The sequence below is a fragment of the Tinamus guttatus genome, unplaced genomic scaffold (assembly GCF_059628265.1).
Source record: "Tinamus guttatus ecotype Peru unplaced genomic scaffold, ASM5962826v1 Tinamus_guttatus_pri_ptg000201l, whole genome shotgun sequence".
NCBI lineage: Eukaryota > Metazoa > Chordata > Aves > Tinamiformes > Tinamidae > Tinamus > Tinamus guttatus.
Window position 1 is genome coordinate 181,059 of NW_028288735.1, and position 18,926 is coordinate 199,984.

At 42.9% G+C, this 18,926-nt stretch overlaps 1 protein-coding gene across 1 annotated transcript in view; it reads right to left on the reverse strand.

Moving 5' to 3' along the window:
• SFMBT2 (Scm like with four mbt domains 2) overlaps positions 1-18,926 on the reverse strand; it is a 92,364-nt gene that overhangs the window by 52,827 nt on the left and 20,611 nt on the right. The window contains exon 4 of the mRNA XM_088523970.1: positions 18,578-18,818. Within this exon, the coding sequence (XP_088380096.1) occupies positions 18,578-18,818 (241 nt within the window). The remainder of the gene's footprint in view (positions 1-18,577; positions 18,819-18,926) is intronic.

The window sequence follows — 18,926 nt, forward strand, 5'->3', positions numbered from 1 at the left end:
GCCTGATTTGAGACGCCATAACCATGCCCAATCTTGTTTTCTGCCAGGCTGTTCCCCATTCTTCTTCTGCATCTTCCAACATGGGCACCCCAAATCCTTCATCATTTTTAGGAAACTTCCACTCCCCACTTTTTGACACCTAAGTAAGACTGAATCTTCAGCAACAACATTGAAACCAGCGTTACAGACTTCCCCAGTTCAAAAGGGCCAAGCTGAACTTCATTTTCAGACCAAAACAGCTCATCTGAAAAGTCAAACGGCTCCCACTTCTAGATCAGAAGCAATCTCCTCAGGCAAGCCTCTTAGCTGTGGTTTTGCTTTATTTTATTTTTCCTTCACCTCTGGGAAAGAAAAGGTTGCACTGAAAATCTTTAGGAGCAGGGACGTGCACTATTACTGCACAGCACGACCAGGGCTTCTCAGTACAGCAGTGCAAGCCATTACAATACACTCATTTTAAGCAGCAAAAAAGCAACTCTGAATCATCACAATACCTGCAAAAGCCTTTAAGGACCAAGCAAGATGTCAAGCAAGAATATTCAAACAAAGAGCTGGCAGTTTAACACGAGTGCCCAATCAGAGCATCCATTTCAGGAAGCACTGGTTGATCCTCATAGAAGACAATTGCAAACATCACCCATACAGAAGCCAAAAGGCTTCTCCAGGATTTCAGACAGTGTCCCCAATTGCCAGAGGAGACACATGTGTGTGCACTTACACACAGGAAATGTGGCAAAAAAAAAAAAAAAAAAAAAAAAAAAAAACACCTTTCTTGACAAATCCCTTCCAAATGGGTTCTGGTCCTACAGAGAGGCAGGTCCTTCTGCAAGAGCCATGCAGGACAAAGCAGCTGCCAACTTCAAATGGAAATACCCTGATAGATCTCCTCCAGCTGCAAAGTGTGGGAGGAACAAGCACGATTGCTTTCCTCCTCATCTGTGTTGCTCTTGCTGACCTGCATATGCTCAAAAAGATGTCAAAAATCCCCAAAGTCAGTAGTAAAGTCCCCACTACTTCTGCCTGCACGGTGTGGTAGGAAACACCCCTATTTCTCTGCAATCCAGGGAATCTCTGACTCTGGGAGGAAGACTTTTACTCAGGCATAAAATCCACTCCGAGGAGGGATGAGGACTCAAGGCTACCCATGCTGTTGCAAGCCCAACATTCCCTCACTAGGCACAGCTTGTTTGTGAGGAGGACACCTTGGAAAGGGACTGTCACTCATGTCACGATGCAGCTCCAAAACAAGCCCAGTCACACAAAGGCATTTGAGACATTCTAGCTACACTTGGGGCTACTTTGGGCATGATACCCTACGGAATGAGGGCTGACCAAGGCGATGGGGACACGACCGCATTCGCTGGTCCTCTACAGCAGGAGTGTTTGACGCTTTGTGAAGACACGGAGCTTGACAGAAAATCCCAGGACTCTCACAACTGCTCCGAGGCCTAACGTCATATTAGTGCCAGTGCGGTGGTCCTGCATGGGGCCTGCTGTGCAGAGAAATGAGGAATATGAGATTGTGCCGCACTCTAAGATCCTAGGGGTCAACAGCAATCCAATTTATCAGAGGGAAGGGCAATGACTCGAGACAGCGCAGCAGAAAAAGAGAAGATAAGACTCAATTTGGTGCCCTCACTGATGCAAAGGCCACAGTATGAGCTGAACTGAACGATTAAACACTAGATAATCCAGAGAGGAGACACGTATTAGCGATGCTCTCACCATGGGAAAAGCTTCAGCGCCTGTGCCTTATTAGCTAGAGTTTGACCCAAACGCAAGGCAGGCATCGCTCAAAGTGATGCTCCCTAAACTTGTAACTGCTTTTCTTTCCCGTCGACACCAGCACCCTGCTTTGGAGCTGCATCTTGCTGACACAGATGTACCGGTTGCCTTGGGCTCAGCTTCAGCTCTGTTCGGAGCCAGCGCAGTCAGTTGCTTTCACACCTCTGTAGCTCCAAGGCCAAAGATTTTAAAGCATCTTCGAGTCACAGAAATCCTCCAGAAGTGCTTGTTATTCAGCAAAGACCAGGACCACACACAGCGGAGCCAAGGTGCATCCTCAGGACTCAATTCTATCAAGAACAGAGAGCTCTCAATAGCCCCCAAATAATATTGTTCCCACTTGTTTTGCCACATAATACATCCTGGTATCATCTCTCTCTTCCTGCTTTTCTTCTATTCTTGCAATTTTCTCTCTGGGTTCTCCAGCAACCTGCCAACATCTCCACCACAGAATCCCCAACGGCCTCCATGACCTCTAAATGGTGCTGAGATTAACTTTCCTTGCATGGGAAGTGAGGAACAGTGTCTTAAAATGGCTTTACAAAATGGTTCAAAATCACTCAGATAAACCTGTTAAGCAACAACACTCTCGCTGCACCAACTAATCTTGCTGTTAAAATTTCAGCCCCTTCGGGGACTGGAACCAAACAAAACCATTTAGCAAAAGTAGCTAAAGCTCGACAGGACCTGGACGATTCTCATCAGTGCCTCAAAAAACTACCTATTTCCCAAAAAAAAAGGAATTCAGGACTTTGACAAGTTTTGGGGTTTTTTTTGTTGTTTTTTTGTTTTTTTGTTTTTTAAGAAAATATTTAGACATGCAGTCTTTGAAAAGGTAAAAAGCCTATTATAAGAACACAGAACCCTTTCCACTTTGGTGTTTTCTTTTAAATTTGTCATCATTATAATTTTGATGCAGTATTTATAGTTATAAAGGTATAAACACATAAATATAAATTGTTACTCTGTTATAAAGGTCTAAATGACAGAGTCAAAATGAGATGTCTGTGTCAAAACAACATAAAACACTAAAACAATTTGTTTAGACTTCATCCATCAAAACAGTTTGTCAAAACTGACACGTTCCCCAAAATATTTCCATTTTGATAAAGCAGCATATTGACAGAAAACAGCTGAATCGAAACATTTTCCATCATCTTGATGAACAACGCATCCCAGGGAACCAGGTCCCAGACTGTATGTGGGAATGGGTTTGTTTGCATTTGTGTTTCTGACCCACATAGGGGCATCTCAAGGGGCATGCGGATTTGACAAAAGTCACTAGTGACTAGTCAAAGAAAACAGACAAAAATCAAAAGTTATTTAGTGGGTTACTATCATTTTGCACAAAAATGATGGTTCTTTACGGTCTCCTCCATGCGCAGGTTCTGTATTTCAAAACAGATCCCAACATGATGGTGGGGGGAAGTGGGGAAGCTGTTGATCTATTTTCCTACTGACAAAGCCATAAATACCAAGAAATCAACGTCAGGGCTCCAATCATCAACTGCTACGCATCCATCTTAAACATGGAAAACCTCTGAAGAACACAGTATTACATAGCAAATTTTCATGGAAATCAAAACTTACAAGCAACTACATATCAAAGAATAATTGAGTGTTCGAAATATATTCCTAGAGGCAGCAGTTATGGTCCCCATCATATGGATTTATAACAGGCCAATAAAGAGATGTTAGAAGGAAATGAGATAGCTATAAGCAAGTAAATAGCTCTTGCTTGCTGTTGGAAGAAGTTACTCTATAGCATTGACTGATTAGAGGCTAATTATCCCGTAAGTTTTTAATATAGAGAACTTAAAATGCATAAACCTTAAATGATTCTTATTTGCTTAGACTATAAGGAATACTTTGTATAACAAAAATATACTCCATGACTTTTTAAATTAAGCCTTCAAAATATTTGGCTCTGGGGCTTTTTTGGCTGTCCCAAACACAACGATCCCAATTCTCAAGGAAAAGCTAATGCACAGACTTTAACACCCATATATTCAGGTCTGCCTGCACCAGCACCCTTAGGACACAGGCAAATCTCATTGACTTTGTGCACTTGTGCAACTAAAGGACATGCTCCCTTGAATTAGATACCATATTTTAAGTTTGGCCAAGTAGAACCCAAACAAAATTAGTAAAGCTTTGCAAATAATGCTTCATATGCAGCTGCAAGACTAAATCAGTAAGCAATGGATGCTTTGATTAGATATGATCTCATCCTTTTTTATATCAGTACAAATGAAGACATGAACACATGCTTAGGTTCTCACCTTAAAAAATACTTACTGTTTTGTCTATGCAATTATATCAAATTTAAATGTGTTTCAACTGTTATCCTTCCTGCTGCCACTCAGGTTGTCTCAAAAATGACCCATTTACAATCTCTTGGTCAAAGCAAGTGAGATGACAAGGACAAAAATCTATCCCACTGCCCACAGGATATATTACTTCCTACTATCCTTCGAGTCATTTACAGACTGCCTGTTCCCCTTGGGTTTCTCTAGTTCTTAATCATTTTTTTTTTCTTTTTAACAATAAGAAGGCAGCAGGGGAGTTGCGTATTGCAATTTATTTCTTGAAGCTTTCTCTGCTACATCTCCAACCCATCTGTGGGGTCTATGGGTGGAAGAAGAGAAGGGCATGGATATGGGATGCAGCTGCAAAAAAGTGTGCGTGATGGGATGTTATCTTGAGGTCACTTTTTTAGACCTTCTGTTAGACTTTTTTCTAGTAAGGTCCTCATGCTTTGCCCAGCAAGAAATAGCTTGTCAAAGGGTCACCAACAGCAACTGCTGAGGCATTGCTACTCCATAGGTCCAACTCTGGTAGCTAAAAACACTTGATAGAAACAAATATGCTCTGCACTTGGGAGCCTGCTGCTCTTTAAAAGTTAAACTGCCCAAGATCAGAGATTCGGCAAATATATCCTAGCAGCACAGTAATCCATGTGCCATTAACCCACATCAGGCTTCCTTGATCAACTGAGGAGCAACCATCTCTCTCGCCATCCCTGCAGACAGGCTGCAATAAATGACTCACCTCATAAGTACCATGATTAATTACTCCCCTTCAGTTAAAATCAATAACCTACTTGTGCTGGGGAGCTTATAAAAAATAAAATAAATAAATAAAAAGCAGAGGTGCTTGCTTGGAAGCGCATGAATGGGAGAGGAGGGAGAGCACAAGACAGATGGGGTCTGCACAAGCTGAAAGAAGCTCATCTCTCCCCAGCGTGACCTTGAAGATTCATCTGGTCCTTGATGGACACAGAGCCACCCAGTAGATGCTCAGGAATGCACCAGATTCAATCCTGGGTAACTAAAACCTCTTTGTTATCAAGCAGAGTGCTGTAATTCAAGCAGGAATAGCTCACTCCTGAAAGCCAAGTGATGCCCAGCACTCAACAGCTCCAAACGAGCCGTGTCACCACGGGGGCTCCTGTGTCATTAGCATCACCGTCCATTAGGGCCACGGCTCGCTGTGAAGATGCACATCCACACGCTGCGGCTCGCTCCACATCACTCCAAGCCTCCCCATAAATTCCTTGATTTGTGTTTTTCCCCCTCTGCACTAATCACGGTGCCCAGTGCACAGCAAAGACTTGATGAGTACCTTCTCTAATGAGAGCTTAGGGATGAATCAGGGAGATAGGGGGAACCCTATATTTTGATTGCAATTTCTAAACCTGTTTTTAAACCATAAAGAAAATGAAAACATTGCAAAAGCTCTCTTTTCCAGACAAAATCAGTGCCATAACCAAAGTGCTAGGAAATGGCCACTTTGCAGGCTCAGCTGCTCTTTTCCAGGATGTGTCCCCTCCACACAGAGATAGAAAAGTCATTTCAAGTACCTTTGCAGGCACTGAGGATTGCCTCTGCAAGTAGACAGGAGCAGATTCCTTGAAAAGCTCTGGTTAAAACATTCCCCAAGGATTAGAGGGGATGCACACATGCCCCTTCCCAATTGTCAACCTGAGAGCACCTACGGCGCTTCACACACCACCCAGCATTAATTCCAGAACAGCAACACAACAGGAGGGAAACAAGCACCTACAAACTCCAAAACTAGCAATTCTCACATCTATCCCTAGACGAATTACCTCCAGAACCAGCTGCAATCCAGCTGTCCACTTGGTTCGCACCTTGAATTAGCACTGCTATGAATTTTTTTTTTTTTTTTGGAGTCCTACCCTTTCCAGGCAGGCCAGACCTAAATACCTAAATCAATTCCATGCTATGGCAGTGTCCAAAACTTATGGGACACTCAGAGGGAATGTCACTATAGCATAAGCATCATGCCGATGGCTCTGACCTCACGTCTCCAAATTCTACCCAATTATTTCATGCTCTAGGAGCCTTTTCTCATTTCTAAAGCCCGTGGCTGTACATCAAAGGATGTTCTTGGGAGACAACACTGTAAAATGCAACCAATTTACAGCAATGCCTTTGCATAAAGAACAAACCAGTTCACTGCACAATTGCCTTTCTTTCCTCGTAATGCTGGGAGACTAGAGTAAAAATCCAGTAAGAACATTAGTACCAGTATTTAAATACACATATACAGGGACCTGATGTTCAAGAAATACATCCTGGTGGGATTTTTGTTTGTTTTTCTCCTTATTTATAATAGGGGAAAAAAAAAAAGAGTAAGCAGAGATGATGCTTATAGGTTATAATAGACATCGGATTGTTTAAGATTACAGAGGAATTAAAACAATCTGGTGAGAAGCTCCAAGAAAAAAAGTGCATTTTTTTGGTTGGTGGTTAAAGCACCAGGCTGTGAGGCTGAATAACTTTTTTTTTTTTTTTTTTTTTTTAAACTACCAAATCCACCAAGCACACATGAGGCTCACAGGTTCGCCAAAAGCACATTTCTGGCTTTCAAGTTTCTCTTCCTTTAAACAGAAGCTATACATATGGATGCAGCTCACCCTACATCATCAACAGTCTTGCATTATCCAAGGTTATTTAGCATCACGTCAGGTTAAGCAAGTCCTTGCTTGGCTGGTCACAACTGCAGCCCTCAATCCGTGTCATGGTTTGGATGAAAACCCTGGCAGGGCTCATGCATGAGGCTGGTACCCAGGAACACAGTGCTGGGTGGCACAAATGACAAACCAGGGTGTACCAGGCCTAATTCAAGTATCGGATCGTAGTTCACAAATCTCACCTAGACCTTGCAGTATTCTTTGAAAAAAGCCATCGAGGTTCATCCACTGCGACCTTGCTTTGTGAATACCCCCGTGAAAGCAGAAATATCTGTAAAAGAGTACACGTAGCACTTTGCAGTGTATTCAGTAATTAATCAGAATTGTATTGCCTGCTTCTAATGATCAAATCCCATTTAATCACTTTAGAGCCTCTCAGACACGTGACGTAAGCACTGCAAATCAGGACCTACAGGGCCTTATGAGCATTCATCACACATCCTTCCCAAAATTAATGATACGGTCTTCACACAGCCAGGGCCCATGAGGTGCTTAACACCCTATGCACAAGATCTAATTTCATAATCATCGTAACACCATCAAAGAAATACCTCGTCTTGGCACATTTTGTGCTTGCTAAACATGTGTTTTCCTCACTTGAAACTAGAAAAGGGCTTAAACTATAAATCCCAGGATCAAAAGGGGAAAAAAAGAAAAAAGAAAACTTTAGAACTGAAGCCGAGATCAACATGCAGTAATAGCCAAGACATCATCTGACATGCAACTACAAGTTGCAGCATTTAAAACATCAGTAGCTTTTCCGTAACACCCCAAGCCTCCTTTGGCTTCTAAAACGTAATTTTCTCCTTCATTTCAGGAGACTCTAACTGGAGACAAGGATGCTGTGATGACCCCAAATCTCTTCCCCACTAAAACGAAGATTCTTAAAGCTCAGAGTGTAACTATGGCTCAGGCTCAGCTGGTTTTCAGGGTCTTGATCCCATCTTTAGAGCACGAGGCTTCCTCCAAGTTTTTCTGGCTTATTTGCTTCTAAGTAAGTTTCCTGCACGTTCTGCTGGAGTGAGAGTTTCCAAATGGAGCCACTTGCTAAAGCCAAGGATGAAAGCAACAAGTGCAGAATTTCCTTCTCATCTTTGCAGGCTCTATGCTAATCATGAGGAAGTCTCTTGATTAAGTTATGTACAACAGGTAGCACAAACCATTTTCGGACTTTGGTAAGCGCTTTCCCTGGATACATCTTCTATACAAGCTTCTGCATGTTGTGAGGTAGTTGCATTTTTATGTCATAAACCTAAAACACTGATTTTTCCCTTGTTTGTTCAGTCATTCCCAACAACGCAGGTAGGACACAAGGCATTTTTCACTCCAAACACAGAAGGCACCATGAAGCCACATGTCAAGAGCTCAACTGTCAATCAGGAAGCATTCCACACATCCTTAAACTGATTTACTCATTCATAATTTGTGGCCAAAATGAAGCAGATGGGAACAAGGGAGGAAAAGGGGAAGGCAAGGACAAAAAAGCAAACTGCCCAGGAATCCACAGTAAAATCCCTCCCAATTGCATGCAACAAGGGCCAGAGTGACCTAGAATTTGGAATCTGTATTAAGGAGTTGCCTCCTGACGGTCGACGGGAAAATGTTTTATAGATGTGTCACTTGAATCCTCTGCACTGCGTAGGAGCTACCTCCACGGGCTCCTGGAACATATGGTCTGCTTTGAGACACAAACCCCTTCCACGGCGGCTGCGAGCCCACGTTATCATGTGCAACGAGAGGAAAATCAAGCGCGAGTCACAGCTGGCTCGGGATCATGCTGTCGCTTGCATCTGCCACTAGCAGCCTCCTCAAACCGTTATCCGCAAGCTGCTGATGCTCAAACAACCCAGAGGTGCCCCCCATCACGCATCCAAAGGCATAGGCTGCTGAAGACATGCCACCAAATACCTTGAATTGTCCTTGCCCTAACAGGTCACAGAATAACCCCTAAAGACTGCTCAGCTCTAAGAGGCATAAAATAATCTTCAAACTGATCAAAACACCCCATTGCAGAAATGCGTACGTCACCTTCATGGTGCTCTGAATGAGGTCCCTGCTGCTCAGTGCCCTTCTCCTCTGCAAGGCACTCATTCTTGTCTGAAATATAGCCCCAAAATCACACAACCACACCTCGGTTAAAACTTACATGTCTGGATTGTTGGTTTTTTTTTTTTTTTTTTTAAATGTCTGAGCAAATGTCTGTAATGGTGATTATTTAAGAGCTTGTTGATGCTTTACTTATTATATCACCACATTAACTACCTAGTTAAGACCAGGCATCTTGCAGCTGAGAGGGCATTTCCATTCCAGAACTCCTCTGGGGGAAATAACAGACGACTAGGGAACAGGAATATAAGCAAATACCAGAAATGGCCGTTTAGAACCTCTTAAATATTAATTTTAGGGAATATTTTATAAATAGAGTGGTCTGCACTCACTATTAGGCCATTTTAGTATGGCTTCATGGCTTCCCAGCTTCACGGCATGCGTGCAACAGTGAAAGAACAACTCAGAGCAACCACTACTGAATAATCCAGCTGTGGAGATTGACAGGCTCAGGAGTGATGCACACATCTTGCAAGGACGTGGTAGTCTCCTTGATGACAACTCACCAACTCTCCAAAACAGGGTTGAAAGTCTTCTACTTTACAGTGAACAGACAATGGACTGTTATACATTTTGTCCTGTATTTACACACTTTGCACTTGAAAATTGGATGATGTCAACTGATCACTCAACACGGAGCACTCAACATGGAGCACTGCCAGACCTTGCTACTCCCTCATTCGAAGTTTTACTTAGGAATCTCATCAGGACTTCAAAACAACTGATGTTCTTTCTTCCCTCAGGACTTGAATATTTGCGGGGGGCCGATTTTGCTGCTTGTACAATAGATGTAAAGATTTTTGGCCACAAAAAGTCGAATTTTGTGAATTTTAGATGAAGCAGACTGAAGAGTGCCTTATTTTCAGAGAATTGAACTGTTAACCACTGAAAAAACACCCAATCACATCAGCTATCAAAGAATGAGGACACGAAAAAGGTTCCCATCACAGAAAAGCTTAATGTCTGCTCCCAACATTTTCCTCAGGTATTTCCCTGGAAATAGAGCTTCTCATTCACATTTACACTGAGATCAGTCTTCCCATTACTTATTTTTGCTCCTCCAGCACAACTTCTCCTAGGCATCTGGTGGTTGAGCCATACTAATGGCTGCAGTATAATCCTATGCTGACCAGAACTGCAAGCAGCAGAAGGTGAAGTTGTGGCTCTCACCTGTGCATATCAGACCTTCTGAGCATCATAAACTGAGCTAGGGTCTCTTCAGAAGATGCTCGTCTTGCCAAAAATCAGGGATCTCAGCAGAATTCAGTCTTACCAACACTTGGATCTAGATCCTTCCACTACCCCAGATGAGCACTACCACAAGTAGTTTTGCTCCCCGTCCATCATTTTTATCTAAAGATGAACCTTTTTGCTATGCAAAGGGCTTGGACTTTGATTGATATAGACACGATCTCACAGATCCCCAGCAGCACCTTCTAATAAACACCAAAAAAAAAAATCTGCATATTGTATTTTGGACTATTAAAGCTTCCTCAGTTACTGATGTCAGTCTTCCTCTTCATCATAGCTCAACAGTGTGGCAGAAGCCTATGGAGACCTACTTCATCCAGCCCAGAGGGCTAATTTTCCATTCTCAAAGCTGCCTACTATAAAAACAAGTGGTTTCCACATCAGTGGACATCAAAAAAGTGCATTTTTACTCATTTCTACAGGAAAATAAGCTGCACCTGTGGAACTAGGCAGAACAAAAAGTGCAAGCCCACCATGCCTTGCAAAGGCACAAGAGATTGTCTACATCTTAGCTGGTTCTCAGCTCTGAAGAGCTCTGCGCTCAGATGCTTTCCCAAAATTGGCTTTGCTCCTGTGGGCAACACTTCTTTTTAAATCTCTTTACTTACCTGTTCTTCCTTTCCTCACCTTCGCTCTTGAAGAATCAGTTAGCTATAGGGGACCATGTGCAACATCAGTTTGCCATGGATTTTCTAAGTATTGCATAGATGGAGAGCACAGAGTTAAAAGATTTCCCAGTGTTGTCCCAGGCACCTGTTGTGAAAGCCAATCGTGAAGCAATCACGCTAGCATCCCCCAGCCCCAAGATGGTTGTTAGCCCACAAGGAGCATCAACCTCCTAAATGCATATGGTAATCCAACTCAAGAGACTCAACCCACTTCCCCAGTGGATAACAAAAAACTCACCCAGAGGCACAACCAACACATAGGGATGTGACCAAGCACGTTAAGAGCGGCCACTTCCTCAAGTTGTAGGACCACAAGGAAAAACAGCCCCTGGAAACCCAGACTCACACCACACAGGTGGGATGAATCAAATGATTCCCGCTTTGGTATTCAAGAACCTACCAACGGGAGAACAGGTAACAGGAGAAAAATAAACACAGTTAAGTACAGCTCTGTGTACAGAAATGAACTAATATCAAGCTTGACTGAAAAAGTTGATTAGTTTAATTTAAAAGCCCAAACAAACCTTGGAGGAGGTTCTTTGTTTATTGCTTTTACTGACAGCACGTGTTACTGAAGAAGCACCATGTGGGCATGAAATATTTATTCATTAAATCTTTCATAAAGCCGCACATTATTGGTTTCACTCCAGATATATTTATAACTTTTCATGGTCCAGGAAAACCGCTGCTTTTCCTCCCTCCCAGACTGTCTATAAAGGGTTTGGCTTTGAGTTTCCATCAAAATAAGCCTGATCCTTGGTCCCACTATGGCTCGTGTGCAAGGCGCTACTTCTTTGATTCTAATAGTTGCAATTAATAATACGATAGTTGCAATTAAAATACCTCAGATCTCTCTGCACCACCCAACATAGACTACTATAGAGCTGCAGGCACCCTGCCATTTCAACGGACTGCTGCCAGCCATGGTGCAAAGGGAAAGAATTGAAGAGCCACCAGCACTGGCAGAGGGAGAACCAAGGCAGCAAAAGAGAAGAAGAGAAGATGGTCTCTTTTCAGTGGTGGCCACTGATAGGACTAGAGGAAATGGCCAGAAACTGAAACACCAAAAATTCCATAGAAACTTAAGGAAAAATTTCTTAACAGTGAGGGTGCCAGAGCACTGGAACAGGCTGCCCAGAGAGGTTGTGGAGTCTCCTTCTCTGGAGATCTTCAAACCCGCTTGGATGCAGTCCTGTGCCACGTGCTCTAGGTGACCCTGCGTGTACAGGGGGGTTGGACTAGATGATCTCTAGAGGTCCCTTCCAACCCTAAGCATTCTATGATTCTTTGATTCTATGGTTTTAACCCGTTCCCACTGGAAATGTCCCCAGGCTGTCCTCAGAAAGGCAATGCCCCAACACCATCCACATCAGTGCAGTGAAGCAGCTCGGGACTACAGAAGTCTACGGCAAGGAAATGCGCCCCATTGAAATGCTGTGCACTTAAACCTCATGCTTGCTTAATGGAGCACTTAGAAAAAAGGCAAAATCACACATTTCCATGGGAAGGCACCACATGCTGGCCGCAATATGGTGAAATGAGAGCCACACCAGCTAGAAGACACATGTCTAGAGGCTTCCTTTCCCCGGCCCTAACTGTCCCAGCACAGTCATGCATCCAAGAAAACCAAAAAACAGTCTGCAAGGGCACTCGGTTTAGTCTTGTTGCACACAAGCCGTTTTCTATCAAAACTCATTCCATCAGCAAAACCCCTTCTTGAACCCTCTCTTGGCCAGAGGCCAGCCTAGGGATCCAGTCCATGTTCCACACCAGGGTAATAATGCACTAGCATAAACAGGGTTATACTACCCTCAGCACTCACCGTAAAAAAAAAAGCCTAATATAGTTTTACTATATTTTTACTGACTGCACAGTTCATAGTGGAATGAGAAGCGACTATAGTTCGAAATAGAGATCAAGACATTATTTTTACGCATAAGAATAAGACAAAAAAAATACAAACATGATCTACATTAGAATCATGCATAGCAAATTGCAACAGCAAAACCATCACATAAATTGCATTGATGTTTAACTGGGTGTAGGCCAAGCTTAAATTTCCCCGCATAACCTTGAGCAAGATAAAGGCAACTCAAAATGGGCACAAAGTGGGCAGTATTGGTGCAGTGCGGGGTCCTGCATGGACTGATGGCCACAGCATGTACCCTACCTCGTCAGACCACAGACTGCCCCCGTTTCCCTTCCTCCATTTGTTGGCAAGAATAAGTAAACAGAAACACAGCATAAGCAGATGTTGTTGTCCCTACAAACCCAGCTTGCTGGAACCATTTCTGCCGACGGCAGTTCTCAGTTAAAAGTTAGGTTTTGATTAAAGAGGGTTCTCTTCTGTTTTTTGATAAGCAGAGCTTACTCTATGCTCAAGCTCTGGACATTTTTTGCTGAAAATCCGAACCATCCTGTGGGTTTTGCACACTGGTTCCTCATTGGGTGCCACGCTGCCCACGCACTGAGAAGACATCTCAGGGCGCCTTCAAACAGAGAGGCCCAGCACTTTGCAGGAGAAAAGTCTAAAGACAATATTTGGGGACTTAAGTCCAGAAATTGCTTTTCTGACTCTTTTTTTTTTTAAGTGATCTTTTTCTTTAAATGAAGAATATCGATGAAAAAGTAGAAGGTTGGAGTTTCCACTTGATAACCTCCACCATTCATCACAGTCCTATCTAAAACTCAAGCAAGGGGCACATCTCATTCCCCACTCCCATTTCTTTGTCTAAGGCTCACACCAGAAATTCCAGTCTTCCTTGCAGAGCCGCCTCATCCCTGCAAGGCTGCACAACTGTGTAAAAAACAATGCATTTAATAAAACATCCTACTTGCATGTTTTTCAAGGCCTTTTCCTTTAGCCATGCCATGCCACATCTCCACCATAGATCAATGACCACCTACACTCCCAAAACACACACAGAGGTTCGTTACACCCAATCTGCTCCCTCAGGGCCTGAACTACACCAAGCAGAGGAAGAAAAAACTCCCGTGGGCACCATAATGAAAATATTTTTGTTTTTCATGCCCCTGTGAGGAGCTGCAGGGGGGTAGATGCCAAGCCTCGATGCACCCCAGCAATTTCCAGCTGCTGCCAGTGGAGCCAAACTAACAATACTTACACTAGGGTAAATTGCAGCCCAAAACCCTGTGCTGCTCAGTCAAAGTTGGCACCGCTTTTCCTTCCTCTCTTCTCTTGCCCTCTGCAATCATTAGAAGACCTCAGGAAGGAGAAAAAACGTCCAAAAAAAAAAAAAAAAAAAAAGCTATTTTTTATATGCTCGTTAAGAATAATCTGCTAAATGCTCTGCGCCAGTGCATAAAGCTGCCTACTATGCTAATAGAATATTTGACATTTATTTGCTGACTAGTTATTTATGCTAACGTCACCCCTGCATAATTAATACTCTGCTAAGGCAGACTTGAAAAGCACACAAAATACTGTACAAGGAGTCATTTGCAGTGTTTAAAATAAAGAAATTCTACAATCTATTTACACTAGGTCAGACTCAACTTGGTTTTGATGGAAAAAGAAGATAAGGATTAGGTAAAGATGACAAAAAAAAAAACCCTGCATAAAATACTTAAGCAATAGGAATACTGGCAGCAGAACCTGCCAAAGAAGATTTCCGAGTTTCATTTTACTTGGCTCAGGGGTCCGGTTCGTAGCTGATGTAAACCAGTATAAACTCAGCGCGTGCCTACTGATTTTCTCTGGCCCCAAGCTCTTAGGAAGTAATATTTCAGGTAAGCCTCCAGTAAAAGAGCTAAACCAGGGCCAAATCTGCTCTTAATTACACTGGTAGAAAAGCAAAACTATCTCCGATAAGCTGATGGAGACCAGCCAGCTCCTCAAAGACAAAAGTGCATGCTGCCTATCTGATCCCTCTACCTAAATTTTAATTATGGTGCTGCAAGCACTGTTAAAATTTTATATCCTGGGAGGCATGGAAGGAGGCAGGAAGAAGAAAAGAAACAAGGGAAAGTTGGTTTTCATTAAAATACACCCACGATCGCATCTTCTAAGAGAGCAGCTCCAGAGGTGGGCAAGATCTGGTTGCTTCCTTTTGGAAAGCCAAACAGGGCCTCCTACCATGGGATTAACTTTTTTTTTTCTTTTTTTAATCAGTCTGTTCATCTATTTCCTATTTTGCACACAAATAGACTATGCAACATAGTAGACTATCATGGATTATGCACAAACCAAGGAGTCTTCATATCCCAAGTTTTGACATGGCCAACTGTATCTGCGTCTCCTCTAGCCGACAAGGGGTAATGCACAAATTTTCAATGCTCAGTGAGTAACGTGACGCAGGGGGGGTGATGGTTTTTCAACAGTCACCTCAGTTCTGTGCTGAAGAGGAGGCTGGTTCTGCGGTTAGACACATGAAGCTATAAAAGCTTGCCATATTCCCAAAGTGGGCCAAAATAAGAAGGTTTTAACTAACTAATGGTCACCTAAGTCACCCCTTATCCACAGAGGGCAGAAGCCAATTCCCACATTACCACCGCAGTTGATGAACTTTGCATCAAGATGCCCTTCCTCAAAGGAATTGCCACTGAAGGACCTCAACAGAAATGAGAAAAAAAGTCACATTCAACTGCATTCGGCAGTATTTACCCATCGGTCTGCACCCATGGTTAATATGCAAGGAGAAACCTTTGTCCCAGGACGTGACTTCGGAACTGCTCAGTGCCAAAGCCAGAAACCATAAGGAGAGCTTCACACTTTCCTCAAGCCGGTTCATGAATAAACATCCAACTCATTCAAATGAGTTCTACATTAACTAATTTAAATAATTTTCATTTTGCTTTGAATGGTAAACAGATCCATTCTGCCAGGATATTTGAGTTTGCAATTCAAATTACACACCGATTTGTAATGAGAAAAATATAATTAATGGCAAAGCTTGCAGTAACTACAATTTTACTCCTTTGATTTCACGCAGGGAAGGGAGGTGGGGGGAAGCACGCACCCACACACACACATTCATGCCGCCCTTCCATAAGCCAGTGCATTTTACTGCAAAACAGAGTATTTTGGTCCTGTTGTACCAGAATGTCACAGCAGGGACATAACGTGACTTGACATTATACTCACAGTCACCATGATGCAACGCTAACGTCACCCCATAAATAACCACCTAACAGTCTGTAAATTAAACAACTTCCGTCTATTAGGATCATAAACAATAATTATCTGGCAGCTGCCCCTTGAAAGCTCTCCATGCTGAACGTTAAATCAAGCTCCATTGATTTGATAAACTGAATGGGGTGTTTTTTGTGGTTTTTCTTTCCCTCCCCTTTCTCCAATCTCTCTCCCATCTAACGAAATTCGTCGCCCAGTCGCTCTGCAGCAGTGCTGTCTGGCATCACATTTGCATGATTTGTGCCAATCACTCCTATCTGCTTCGCAAGCAGAAACAGAGCCTTGTCCTGCTGCTGGAATCCTGCCAGGTGCATGAGTTCCTCTGTGCAGACCTGCTTATTAACCAGAGCCTTCAACTCCTTATTAAAAACAAACCCTAATGACAACTAACCGGCCCTGGCCACACTGCTTGCGTGTAGCGGTCTGTCATCAAACTGTGCAGAATCAGGCCCTGGGAATTGCATTAACTTGGAGCTGACTTTCGGCTCTTCCAAAGATTTGGCAATAAAAGAGTGCATGATGCTAAAAGCGAGACACTTGGGTGGTGTTTGGGTAAAACAGCACTTGCTCCTGTAGCAATGTAACGCCAGGTCCTGCAGGCCTCACCAGATAAAACTCTGGACTGCAACGAAATCTGCCTCAAGAGCAGGCATGTTCACTGACTGTAAAATAAAATATCACAGGAGTAACTCCAGATATGTGAGTACAACAAGTCTAGTACTCATAAACCACTTTTAAAAAATAGTCTGAGACCATTTCTCCCTTGGACAGACAAGGAGCACTTTGAAAACCCAGATTCTTCACTGAGGAGCCTGAATGGGAGCAATGTCCTTTGAAAATTCACCTTGGAACTCAGGGCTGAACCCAAGGGGCAAACACTCATGGGTGTCACTGTGATTCAGGGACCTCTACCTTTTCACAAGGGACACATTTTGGACCTCTACCTTTTCACAAGTGAGAAAGAGGTCCCGAAGGCTCAGATCCCCTGGGCATTTTTGAACATCTCATTTGCAAATACAATTTCAACTCTTAGATCTTTAACTTAAATGTCCAAATTGCAATTTCAGAAGAGATTTAATTTGCTTTTTCTGAAAATTATACTAAAATCCATTCAATAAAGTTTATTCGTTGAGACGATGGTAGAAAACAAACACAAAAATAAAGACAAAAAGAACCAAGACAGTTGTCCAAATTTTGGGTCCACTGCAGCATACAGTTGCACTGCCAGCCCAAGGAGAACAGATATATGACATGCTGCACATTTGCGGTCAGCCAAGCAAGACACCTCACACATGGAAGTGGCCACAACCCAAAGAGCAGATTCTAACATTTCCATGAGAAGCAGTTGCCTCCAGTTATAAAACAATCATTATTTTCTATTACAACAGTCAATAAAATCTCTCACCCCTTGACCCTGGCATTTTGAGCTTTAGTTTACCGCATTGTACACTTTCTGGCAACACTGATTACAATCCACGTAATAAAAGGCAGTTTAGGAGACCAATAAAAAAAATCTAATCCTTCGCACGTTATCTTGATTTATCAGTGTTAAGACCACAGATTTCTCAGCTGTATCTATCTTAAAGACTTTCTTTACTATCTCCCTCCTTTTTAGGCAGTCAATCCTCTGTTGATTCAGAAGACACAGTCAGACCAGAAGAAGCCCAGAGATAACAGCCCATCTCAGGGTGAGACATATGCAAGACAGGAATGAGTCTTTCCGCCCTGATTCGAGCCAGGACAGTCCCCAACAGCTCATTTCAGGAGAAACTGAGGTGAAACCAGGAGAAACCACACAAGACACGAATAACATGTATGCTTTTTCAATGGTCACGTGTAACAAAATAAAGAATCATCATCAGCAGAATCCTTAAATCAGGCTTTTCTTAAACACATGCATAACTTGGAAGCTAAATTGCTTCCCTGACCATGACCAAACTAGATGCTCACAGGCAATAGCAGATTTTAGATAACATTTTTCTTATACAGCAGAAAGCAAGTCATATTTTTTAAAGAAACTGTTCCATATGGGTCACTAATCTACAGGTTTTGCCTTCAGCTTCTGTGCATCTAAGAGCTGACAATCATGATGTGCCCTAACTGATGTTGCCCAAATCTTGCTGGCTTTAATCTGTGTATCTCCCACTGGAATCAAAAGCTGCAGGAATCTGGCAGTGGAGGGCTCTTAACTTGCAGAATAAAACTTTCGGAGAGTTTTGGAGAGTTCACTGGCAAATTTTGATTTTATTTACATCCAAATTGAACAGATATTTTACCAAAAAAATGGTTGTTCCATTTTAGAACTATAAAATAACTCTCTCCCTGCTCTCCAGCAGAAAAAAAAAATGCAATCCAACACTTCCCAAGGCAGCTTCCTACAGAAACTGATTTTGTTCTTAGCAGCTAGGGAAAAATTCCTTTTCTAGATGGACTGAATCATCCACTGACCTGCAGACACCTGACCCTGAGCTGTTGTACAACAACTTCTGCAGAGCCACATCACCCAACACCAGTTGAGGCCCTGGAGACTGGCCCATTCCAGACTGACTGGAAGTCTGGAGTTTCATCATCAGACCAATACTAGAGCGTGACCCTGGCAAAACGTGCAGCACTCACCATCTGGAGGCATCAGGACCTTGTTATTCTGCGTACACCAGCCAACGGGGTGAAGATCTGCTGTCATCACGTCGCACCAGAAATCTGCCCTGCGGTCCTCTCCATAGCCGCAGTAACGAAGCAGTAAGAGCTGTCCACATGTTGTAATGATCGTAGCTACCCAATACGTGTCTGGATTGCTCTTGTTGGCCACTTCTAATTTCATTCCTGGCTGGAAACTGCTTTGAAGGCTGATTTCAACCTTACAAAAATGAGAAAGGCATGGTGTTAACTTTTCTTCCTTTGCAGGGAGAGTGTTCCCTACACCAGCAAAATGACACTGCCTGTAAAGAGCAGATTTTGGGTAGCC